Genomic DNA, 12,813 nt, shown 5'->3' with positions numbered 1-12,813 from the left:
TCTTTTTTCTCTTCTTCTATTTAACCACCTTCACCTCATATTGCGTCTTCGAATCGATTCGAAAAAAAAACCGTCACAAACCAACCAAAAACCAATACTGAAAAACCGTTTGTATGCGAAAACCAAACTAAACTCCTTTACTTGCATCGACACCAAATACCATTCGAACAACCAAACCCCTCCCCATGAATGACCCCACCCCCTCGAAATAAAATAAATCTATCAAAAAAAAAAAAGGAATGGAATGATATGAATTTAAGGTGGAACACATCGGACTATGGTGGTGTCAAAGATCTACGAATACCACCGCATCGAATTTGGAAACCAGATGTTTTGATGTACAACAGGTTGTTATTCATTCTTATCTTAATAAAAAAAACTACAACTAACATTACCTAAAACAAACGCTAAACGTACGCTGTACAATCACAAACAAACATACACCTAAACACAAACGAATCAGATACAGACTTTGCCTCGGACAGCAAAAATGACACGCACACTGGCGCAAGCATTGGCAGAACACGGCTTTTGGCCTCGCTCTCTGTTCTTGTCAGGGCTGGCATTATTCCGCGTGACACGCGTGAATATTGCCAGCACTGCACTTGGACACTCACACACTCGCATTGCTAATTTTGCGCATTAGCTCACCTTGCCAACAGCACTCGACAACAGTAATAACGACCCAGAACAAGGAACGAAATCCTGTTCAGTATTAAATCACTCTCATATACAGAAGAACTCGAACAATCAACATCTGCCACATCTCAGAAAAGTCGTGTGTAGCAATACGAAAGAAAACAATTACAAACCCAATACAGTCAACCAGTAGTGGACCTAAAATTTAAAAAAAAAAAAACCAAGAAAATCAGAAAGTCTCGGTTGTGCGGGTTGAACGCGTGGAGTGCAATCGCCCATGGAAGACCCGGGTTGACTCGGTGCGGATGCTGGATGCCACGTTGCGCCCCCTCTGTCCCGTAGAATAGGTTCCGTAGTGTAAGGATGGATTTTCAAAATTTAATGTGATGCGGGAACTAAGGAACACACCCACGTACGGATTCCGGTTGCGAAACGAAACTGGACACTGTAGACTCGGTACCAAATTTCGCCTAACTTCCCCTTTTGATGACATTCGATGCTACCCGATGGGACTCGACGCAAGGCGGGTGGTTTGCATGGGAATTTGGTGCTTGGTCTGCGGTTTCCTCCGGAGTCCGGTTAGTTCCCGTTGATCGAATTATTAGATTGAGGTTTAACTAATTCAGTAGATGTGCTCACAGTGCCGGAATGTGCGGGTAGGTGGTGGTCAAGAAGTGGAATTCTAGAAACGGAAAACAGCTGGTGGACGCCATGGTATACAGATATTGATAAATGTCAAACATCAACTTCATTTGAAAATCTAACATGACGAAATGGAGTTCAAAAACGCAATACGGTCACCGACAAACCGACATGAAACTAAAACTTAACTCTTGATCGAGAATCCATAACGGCGGATTCAAATGTGCAGCGTTTCCATTTGTCAAAACCATAGAAATTTGTTATCTAGATAAAATAATTTGCCCGGAATAGATTAGACACGAACCAACTCATACATTTAGTATGTGTGTTCGTGGCTAGGATACACATTTTTCGCGAACACGGTGGCAGATGTCAGTTATGTCGGTTTGTCGGTGATACGGTCGCCGAGTGGATGCTCTTTGAAAATCTTAATGAGAGAGGAATCGTTATTCGATGACATTAGGCAATCCAAATGGTGGATTTAAGTTTAAATTTTAAACCTTCGACTAAAAATCACATGAAGAATTTAAAAAATATATATTCTTCACCAATTTTAAACTAAAACAATGCTTTTTTTAAAGTCAGTTCTTATAAATAATAAAACATTTTCAAGAATCTGAAGCGAAAATAAATATTCATGATGTTGGGCATGGCACATTTACCAAGATCACAGAATTAAAAACAAAAAATAACCAACTAAGAAAATATTTCCAGGCTCATGGAATTTGATTCGAATTTCTAGGGAACTAATTCCGAGTGTGTTCTGAGCAGAGGTTGAAACGGTTGAAGTTTTTTTTACTACACTTTGCTTCGTTGTCGAGAGTGACAGTATGTGTGTATTCGTACACTCATGCTCTACTGCCGTCTCTATCACATCAAACAAACAGTAGAATAACATTCGAACAAAAAGAAAATTATCATATAACTATCACATGATAATGTGTGATTTCGTTCTAATCTGAGAGGCGTGACTTTTTGAACCGTTGAAGATCTTTAGAACAGAATGTGACCAACCTGAAGTCTTGAAAAAATATCCAAAGGGCTTTATGGAGATCTTGGATCAATTGAAGATCTTTAAAACATATCTGAGAGACGTGACTTGAACTGTTGAAGAGTTTGTGATCTTTAGAACAACATCTGCCTAACCCCAAGTCTTAAAAAACTATCCAAAGGACTTGGTCGACCTGAGATCTTGAGAGAATATTTGTGAAACATGACTTGAATTGTTGGCCAGTTGAAGATCTTCATAACAATATCTGATAAAACTCAAGTCTTGAAAAATTTCCAAAAGATTTTATGGAGATCTTTGACCAACTGAAGGTCTTTGGAATAGTTCCTGGTCAACTCTGGAGCAATCTGAATTCTTTAAAAAATATTTGAGAGACGTTATTTGTTGGTCAGTTGAAGATCTTCAGAACAATATCTGTCCAATCCCAAGTCTTGAAAAAATATCAAATGGACTTTATGGAGATCATAAATCAACTGAAGGCCTCTGGAATAATTCATGGTCAATCTGATATCTTGAGAGAATATTTGAGAAACATGACTTGAATTGTTGGCCATCTGGAGATCTTCACAACAATACCTGATCAATCTCAAGTCCTAAAAAATATCCAAAGGACTTATACAACAGTACCTGATCAGCCTCAAGTCTTGAAAAATATCCGAAAGACTTTATGGAAATCATTATCAACAGGAGGTCTTTGAAGTCATTGCTGGTCAACTTGATATCTTTAAAAAATATCTGAGACGTGACTTGAATTGTTGGTCAGTTGAAGATCTTCAGAACAATATTTGCCCAACCCCAAGTCTTGAAAAAATATCAAATGGATTTTGTGGAGATCTTAAATCAACTGAAGGCCTTTGGAATAGTTCCGGGTCAATCTGATATGTTGAGAGAATATATGAGAAACATGACTTCAAATGTTGGCCAGCTGAAGATCTTCACAACAATCCCTGATAAACCTCAAGTACTGAAAAATTTCCGAAAGACTTTATGGAGATCTTTGATCAACTGAAGGTATTTGGAATAGTTCCTGGTCAACTCTGGAGCAACCTGAATTCAGTAAAAAAAATTTGAGAGACGTGTCTTGAATTGTTGGTCAGTTGAAGATCTTCAGAACAATATTTGCCCAACCCCAAGTCTTGAAAAAATATCAAATGGATTTTGTGGAGATCTTAAATCAACAGAAAGCCTTCGGAATAGTTCCGGGACAATCTGATATGTTGAGAGAATATTTGAGAAACATAACTTCAATTGTTGACCAGCTGAAGATCTTCACAACAATGCCTGATCAACCTTAAGTCTTGAAAAATATCCAAAGGACTTTATGGAGATCATTGTCAACTGAAGATCTTTGGAATCATTTCTGGTCAACTTAATATCTTTAAAAAATATCTGAGAGACGGGACTTAAATTGTTGGTCAGTTGAAGATCTTCAAAGCAATATCTGCCCAACCTCAAGTCTTGAAAAAATATCCGGTTGACTTTATGGCGATCTTTGAGCAACTTAAGGCCATTGCAATAATTTATGGTCGACATGATATCTTGAGAGAATATCTGAGATACATGACATGGCCATATTGGCCAGCTGAAGATCTTCACAACAATATACAACTAACCTTAAGTCTTGAAAAAAATATTTTATGGAGATCTTAAATCAACTGAAAGCCTTTGGAATAATTCCTGGTCGACATGATATCTTGAGAGAATATCAGAAAAACATGATTTGAATTGTTGGCCAGTTAAAGATCTTCACAACAATACTTAATCAACCTTTAGACTTGAAAAATAACCAAAGAACTTTATGGAGATGTTTGATAAACTGAGGGTATTTGGAATAATTCCTGGTAAATCCTGGGTCAACCTGTTTCTTACAAATGTAAATGAGAGACGTGACTTGAATTGTCGGTCAGTTGAACTGGAGGTCTTTGGGATAATTCCTGATCAACCTGATGTCTTGTAAGAATATCTGAACAACCTGAAGTCTTGGAAAAATATCCAAAGGATTTTATGAAGATCTTTGATCAACTGAAGGCTTTGGAATAAGTCCTGTTCAATCTGATATGAATTACAATAATTGGACAGTTGTAGATCTTCAGAATAATATCGGATCAACCTATTCTTTATCACCATTGTATCTTCTAGTTCTAGTTGAATAATACTTGACCAACTTGTATTATTATTATTATTGTCTTTATTAAAGGCACATCTCTCATTGATCTTCCGAGCGGTTATTTGAACTTTCGTGATGTACATAGAACTTCCGAAATGTCCTTAGACCTTCCGATCGGTTCATAGAACTTCCCTGCTGTTCTCAGGACTTTCGAAAAATTCATATATTTTTTCGAAATGTTTGTAGAACTCCCGAGATATTCAAAGAACTTACGAGCAGTTCACAGAACTTCCAAGCTGTTCACAGATCTTCCGAGATGTTCATAGAACTTTCTGGATGATCATCGAATTTCCGAGATGTTCATAGAACTTTCCAGCGGTTCATAGAACTTCCGTGATTTTATTTAAACTTCTGAGCAGTACATAGAGCTTCTGAACAGTTTTTAGAGCTTCCGAAGTCATCATAGAACTTCCGAAGTGTCCCTAGAAATTCCGTGCTGTCCACAGGACTTTCGAGAAATGTTTGCAGAGCTCCCAAGATATTCATAGGGCTTACGAACAGTTCACATAACTTCCGAGCTGTTCACAGAACTTCCGAAATGTTCATAGAACTTTCTAGATGATCATAGTTTATAAAACTTTCCAGGAGTTCATCGAACTTCCGGGAATTTATTTTAACTTCTGAGAAGTACATAGAGCTTCTGAACAGTTCTTAGAACTTTCGAAGTGATCATAGAACTTTCAAAGTGTTCCTAGAGCTTCCATGCTCTTCACAGGACTTTCGAGAAATTCATAGATTTTTCGAAATGTTTGCAGAACTCCCGAAATAATCATAGAGCTTACGAACAGTTCACATAACTTCCGAGCTGTTTACAGATCTTCCGAAATGTCCATAGAACTATCTAGATGATCATAGAATTTCCGAGCAGTTCATAGAAGTTTCCAGCAGTTCATAGAACTTCCGAAAATTTACTTAAACTTCCGAGCAGTACATAGAGCTTCTGAACAGTTCTTAGAGCTTCCGAAGTTTCCATAGAACTTCCAAAATGTGCCTAGAGCTCCCGACTAATTCATAGAACTTCTGACTAGTTCATAGAACTCCCGTACTGTTCTCAGGACTTTCGAGAAATCCTTAGATTTTTCGAGATGTTTGTTGAACTCCTGAGATGATCATAGAACTTACGAGCAGTTCACACAACTTCCGACCTGTTCCGAGCTACAAATCTTTCGAAATGTTCAAAGAACTTTCTAGATGATCATAGAATTTCCGAGATGTTCATAGAACTTTCCAGCAGATCATGAAACTTCCGAGAAATTATTTACACTTCCGAGCTTCTGAACAGTTCTTAGAGCTTCCGAAGTGTTCATAGAACTTCCAACGTGTGCCTAGAACTTCTGACTAGTTCATAGAACTTCCGTGATGTTCACAGGACTTTCGAAAAATTCATAGATTTTTCGAGATGTTTGTAGAACTCCCGAGATATTTATAGAGCTTCCGAGCAGTATACATAACTTTCGAGCTATTTACAGATCATCCGAAATATTTATAGAACTTTCTAGATGATTATTGAATATCCGAGCAGTTAAGTGAACTTTCCAGCAGTTCATAGAACTTCCGAGAATTTATTTAAACTTCTGAGTAATACATAGAGCTTCTGAACAGTTCTTAGAGCTTCTGAAGTGTTCATAGAACTTCCGAAGTGTCCCTAGAACTTCGGACTAGTTCATAGAACTTCCAACTAGTTCATAGAACTTCCGTACTATTTTCAGGATTTTCAAGAATATCATAGATTTTTCGAGATGTTTGTAGAACTCCCGAGATGTTCATAGAACTTACGAACAGTTCACATAACTTCCAAGCTGTTTACAGATCTTCCGAAATGTTCATAGAACTTTCTAGATGATCATAGAATTTCCGAGATGTTCATAGAACTTTCCAGCAGTTCATAGAACTTCCGAGAATTTATTTAAACTTCTGAGCAGTACATAAAGCTTCTGATCAGTTCTTAGAGTTTCTGAAGTGTTTATTGATCGTCCGAAGTGTTCCTAGAACTTCCAACCAGTTCATACAACTTCCGTGCTGTTCTCAGGACTTTCGAGAAATTCCTAGATTTTTCGAGATGTTTGTAGAAGTCCCGAGATATTCATAGTTCTTACGAGCAATTCGCATAACTTCCGAGCTGTTTACAGTTTTTCCGGAATGTTCATAGAACTTTCTAGATGATCATAGAATTTCCGAGATGTTCATAGATCTTTCCAGCAGTTCATAGAACTTCTGAGAATTTGTTTAAACTTCCGAGCAGTACATAGAGCTTCTGAACAGTTCTTAGAGCTTCCGAAGTGTTCATAGAACTTCCGAAGTGTCCCTAGAACTTCCGACTTGTTGATAGAACATCCGTGCTGTTCACAGGACTTTCGAAAAATTCATAGATTTTTCAAGATTTTTGAAGAACTCCAGAAATATTCATAGAACTTACGAGCAGTTCACAGAACTTCCAAGCTATTCACAGATCTTCCGAGATGTTCATAGAACTTTTTGGATGATCATCGAATTTCTGAGATGTTCATAGAACTTTTCAGCGGTTCGTAGAACTTCCGAGAATTTTTTTTAAATTCTGAGCAGTACATAGAGCTTCTGAACAGTTTTTAGAGCTTCCGGAGTCATCATAGAACTTCCAAAGTGTCCTTAGAATTTCCAGCCAGTTCATAGAACTTCTGTTCTATTCTCAGGACGTTCGAGAAATTCATAGATTTTTCGAGATGTTTGTAGAACTCAGGAGATATTCATAGAGCTTCCGAGCTGTTCACAGATCTTCCGACATGTTCATAGAACTTTCTAGATGATCATAGAATTTCCGAGCAGTTCATAGAACTTTCCAGCAGTTCATAAAACTTCCGAAAATTTATTTAAACTTCCAAGCAGTACATAGAGCTTTTGAACATTTCTTAGAGTTTCCAAAGTGACCATAGAATTTCCTAAGTGTCCCTAGAACTTCCAACCCTTTTTTAGAACTTCCGTGATGTTTTCAGTACTTTCGAGAAAATCATAGATTTTTCGAGATGTTTGTAGAACTCCCGAGATATTCATAGAGCTTACGAGCAGTTCACATGACTTCCGAGATGATCACAGAACCTTCTAAATGTCAATAGAACTTTCTAGATGATCATAGAATTTCCGAGATGTTCATTGAAATTTCCAGCAGTTCATAGAACTTCCGAGAATTTATTTTAACTTCTGAGCAGTAGATAGAGCTTCTGAACAGTTCTTAGAACTTCCGAAGTGTCCATAGAACTTACAAAATGTCCCTAGCACTTCCAGTCAGTTCATAGAACTTCCGTGCTGTTCTCAGGACTTTTGAGAAATTCCTAGATTTTTAGAGATGTTTGTAGAACTCCCAAGATATTCAAAGAGCTTACGAACAGTTCACATAACTACCGAAATGTTTACAGATCTTCCGAAATGTTCATAGAACTTTTTAGATTATCGTAGAATTTCCGAGCAGTTCATAGAACTTTCCAGCAGTTCATAGCTTTTGAACAGTTCTTAGAACTTCCGACTAGTTCATAGAACTTACGAGCAGTTCACAGGACTTCCGAGCTGTTCACAGAACTCTCGAGATGTTCATAGAACTTCAGGGATCCTCATAGAACTTTCCAGATGATCATAGAATGTTCGACTATCCGAGAAGTTTATAGAACATCCAAAACTCTTATATAACTTCCGAGTAGAGCATGGTACTTCCGAGATCATCATAGAACTTCCAAGCAGTTTATAAAACTTCCCACGCAATCTCTTCGTTTCAAGGATTTACGTCCGTTTTTATAATGTTTTTATAATGTTTTAACGCTATCTTTAAGGGGCTGTATCTTGCAGGGTAGCAGGTATTAGCAGCTGATCTCAACGTTATTTTGTTCAGCAACTTATACCCTACTGTACCATGTACTATTCATAGGGGGATCCAAGGGGATGCCTTATTAATTTTCTAATAAAGTTCTTCAATGTTTTGTTACGTTTGGCTGTTTTCATGGCCATTTTTTCAATAATTTACGAAGAGCTTCGACACTGATGAAGTCTGCAAGTATTAGACGAAATACGCGTATCTGTCAAAAGACAAGCAATTATAACGAACTTTAAAGGAAATAAACCAACACACTCAAAGCTCTTCATAAAGGGATTCCATTAATAGGTTCGACAAATTTAAAAGATCATTTACATTAGGGTGGGTTCACCACTTCTCTTTAAATGCTTATTCAGGTCCCCAACAACTGGGCAAAATTTGATCAAATTTGGTTATAATCTCGATTTGTGGGAGATTTTTAAATTGTGTATGGGAAAATGTATGGGAAACGGAACGATCCATTTACAAAACCCAATTATTGCTCAATTTTCACCAAAACTCGGACTTAGCTGGAAAATACTATACCAAACAACTTTGTCGAAGCTGCAACCCACCCTAATGTATATACTTGGAAAAATGGTCATGAAAACAGCAAAACGTAACATCATCCCTTTGTATCTGCCTATGGATTGTATATGTAACAGTAAAGTATAAGTTGCTGAACGAGATTACGTTGATACCTGCTAACCAGCACGATACCCCCCATTAAAGAAAGTGTTGAAAAAATATAAATACGGACGTTTCAAGTCATGGTTGAGATTTGGTACTTAGGCTCTTTTCACTTGTTCCTCGAGGTTGCAGCCTGGCTACTGAGGTTTTACTCGACATTTTTATCCCGAAAATCTCTTCCAACCAAGTCATTTTGAGATCCAAGTTCTGAAATATCCATGAGACTCTGGAGTTTGAATCCGCTTAGTTTCTTATTGAATCGCTATGTTTGCTTAGCGTTTCTCGAGTTATTATTTAATAATTCGTGTCAGATTATTTGGAATATCTACAAATAATGATCCATAAAAGCGAAAAACGATTAAATTAAGTAATTATTACACATTCCAATACTTCCTAAATTGGATTGAACTTTTTATGCTAAAAATATTCTTTCTCCATATATCTCTTGAAAAATCGGAGAGCCGTTGAACTTTTTCCTTATAACGCTGCCATGTTCTGCACGTATCAAACGACGTACTGAATTAATCTTTACAATATTAATGACACGTAATAAGTGATTTCGGAAAATTTAATAACACACGTCAATTGTTGCCACGTCCACCCCTTCAATTAACGACAAAAAAGAAATTGAATTATTTCCACTGCTCTGCTGACAGGACCAGCTACCCCACTTCGAAACCACCACACCGCAAATGACACCCAATTTGCTCCGGTCCAACTCAACTTCGACGACGACGACGACAACGACAACGACGGTGGCGAGCATAATGCAATAATTGCACCCTCCGCTACTCTTTTTGCCGTCCTCCTCGTCGTCCTCGTCGTCGTCGACCGCTTCCGGCGAAAACTCCACGGCCGAAAAACGCACCACCAGTTGAACCTGTGTGTGCCTGTCAAACATTGGAGTTATGCCAAAACCCCCCACTCCGTAACGAAATTCGCTTGTTGCTCACAGCATCAACAAATGAAAGCCGAGGAAAAAAACGATAATCCTCGAACAAGGCGAGGTGGACAGCGAGATAATTTTTGCAAACTGCGTGGTCAGAAAGTTTTTTAGAAATTCACCGTGTGCTGCACGCTTGATCTACAGACTGTTACTCACACATATGCGAAAACACTCTTACACACACACATTCATTGAACGCACCTTAGATAACGGAAAAAAGGACTCCCCTCTGTGATCCCGCTTTTCTATTCCGGCGATCCTGTCCGACTATTTTCCACCCAGGCAACTGGAATAAGTTTAAAGTAGAACGATTGCATGAAATATGCTCAAAATTTCACCATAATGACTTTCAGTTGTCTGGGTACATGTCACAGTCGTCTGCCCTGTGACAACCAGTTCGTCCCACCAACTCCTCGCTATCTCGCTTCCGTGCACCAGGGCACCGTAATTTCCGCTTGACCTGCCCGTGCGCGTTTCGGCCGAATTATCCCACTGCTGACTGGACGCCACCCCCTCGCACATCCCCACTAGTGCAGGGGCGAGCGAACAGCGAATTTCGTTGCGATTGAACTATCGTGGAAATCTTGACGATCGTAAAAAGAACAATCAATCAATCAATCCTCACTAAAAATGTGCCTCTCACTTGTAGTTGAATCAAAAATCACCACTCAATTCAAATTCATACATCCGCACAGACACACAAACACATACAAATACAAATGGAAAAATTCAAAACCAAAAAACGAGCTACAAACACCCTTCTGTTTTGTATCCATGAGAATGATATAATAACCACCAACTAGGACTGTTCCTTTACATACAAAAAAAAAGAAAAGATTTAACCTACCAAGAAAATACTAATCTTACTTTAATCTAGACAGATTTAAACACACCTCTTCACTAGTTATAGCCCCAAAACTGAAATGAAAGTGGACAGCAGTTGGAAAATTCATCATTACCGTATATTTATATTTTAGTGCTGATGAAGGCTTTGATGGCACATATCCAACAAATGTAGTCGTGCGTAATAATGGTTCTTGTTTATATGTGCCACCAGGAATCTTCAAATCAACATGTAAAATAGATATAACGTGGTTTCCATTTGATGATCAAAGATGTGAAATGAAGTTTGGTAGTTGGACATATGATGGTTTCCAGGTAAATTTGAGAACTATGAATACACCAAAAAAAAAAACCAAACAAGAGAGATAATCTTTTGTTTTCAAGTCATTGACATCGATCTATTTCCAATTCTTGTTTTCCAGTCATCGTACTATTCTCTATATTTATGTTTTCCGTCATTTCTGCTATTGTTGATTTCACCCTGATTGTTCCTTTTTCTTTGTTTAGGTAGGTGATTTCTTTAGTCAGTCTAGAGGAATGATTGGTTTTCGCGTCCATTTTGGAAACTTCCTTAGGAAGTTTCAAGCGCTCTATAGTAGATTTTCGAGCTAAAGATTTAGAGGCAAACAAGTGGCTGCTGGCTGGCTGCGCTTTAGGTTGATCTCTTAGAGGAGAGCTTACTCGTTTGTTATGTTGTTCCCCATGTAGATAAAGGATCAAGTGGATTTTGGGGCTGATTTGAAATTTAGTTTTCCGGAGCTTGATATAGTAGTGCGTGGAAGGATGGTTAGCTTAGCCGTAGTGCTGTTAAGAGTACGCTGGAAAGCGGTCTTGAAAGAAATTTGTGGACCATTTTCACCTTAAATAGATAGGGTTATGGGATGTAATGTCAGCCTAGTTCCTCACTTTGGCCTATCAACCAAATTACTTATTTATTCAGCAATAATACACAATAGTAATGGTAAACTAATACCACATCTGCTGTGAAATTTTAAACCGTAAATGAATTGCCTATTTTTGAGACAAATTTAGAACGTATATTCCTCTTTTTCAAAGAAAAAGTTTTGTGAAATATTCATATTTTTAGATTTAAAAGCGCCATGATCTTGCCGTATTATTGCACTAACGAAAATCTACACTGCAGTGGTCATAAAAAACCTGATAATTTCATGAATTGAAATGACTTACCTTTATGTAACATGATAGCCCTAAAAATCAATTTCACACTTTTCACTCTTATTGTAACTTTACATTGCGCTTTATTACTATAGGCCTAACATTGGGGACGTAATTTTGAGACGTGTTCCTAATTATGGCCTACGAACTTTATTTGATAACTTTGTTTTGGTATTGGTGAAACCATTCGCGTTGACGACGACTCTGCAACTGTTCACTCCTATAGGGAAACCCTATTGGCAATTTTAAAATTTCGTGAAACATAGCGGATCGTTTCTTATCCTTTCACACCACTGAGTTTGCTGACGTTTATCGTATGCACACTACGTCACGTATACGATTACGCAAAATGTTTTCATCGGGAAAAAACACTTCATAGCGAAAATTTTTCCAGATGAAAACAAATCACTGACACAATCACACTTTAGCAATCTCTATGCGTGGGATGTGCGGCCTACTGAAAATCCATCAATGATATGTAAATAAGAGTCGGTGTATAATGATTCACGCCAAGAGAAAAACAGTTGAACTCGCATCACGGGTTTCGAAAGATTCCCTTTCTTTTCACTTGGCAACAGAGGACCTCTACATCAACTTCAAATGACTTCTAGCGAGAAAAAAAATAGCGGCTGTAGTAAATCATTATATCAGTGATTTAGTCAAAATATCTTAACCAAAAATAGTAAAAATTCTCATAAGGGATCATTACCAAACGTATCCCATGACAATTTATTGCTCAGTGCGTGGTTAATCATTTCTTCGATTATATCAGGCATAACATTTGATAACGGCACAAAAGCATTTGTAAACATACTTTCTAAGGCCCTTTACACGCAAACCAAAGTACGCCTACGCAAACCAACAACATCATCGGATAAGGGCAA

The 12,813-nt window shown here is 37.9% G+C and overlaps 1 protein-coding gene across 1 annotated transcript in view; it reads left to right on the top strand.

Annotated features, from left to right (window-relative positions):
* The window catches only part of LOC135713013 (neuronal acetylcholine receptor subunit alpha-7-like), a 382,027-nt gene that overhangs the window by 246,084 nt on the left and 123,130 nt on the right, over positions 1–12,813 (top strand). The window contains exons 5-6 of the mRNA XM_065236096.1: positions 238–347; positions 10,888–11,068. Coding sequence (XP_065092168.1) covers positions 238–347; positions 10,888–11,068 — 291 coding nt within the window. The remainder of the gene's footprint in view (positions 1–237; positions 348–10,887; positions 11,069–12,813) is intronic.

The sequence above is a fragment of the Ochlerotatus camptorhynchus genome, unplaced genomic scaffold (genome assembly GCF_037179485.1).
Source record: "Ochlerotatus camptorhynchus isolate MF236.1 unplaced genomic scaffold, CSIRO-AGI_Acam_v1.1 ptg000040l, whole genome shotgun sequence".
Classification (NCBI taxonomy): Eukaryota; Metazoa; Arthropoda; class Insecta; order Diptera; family Culicidae; genus Ochlerotatus; species Ochlerotatus camptorhynchus.
This window is presented reverse-complemented; position numbering and strand designations above follow the sequence as displayed.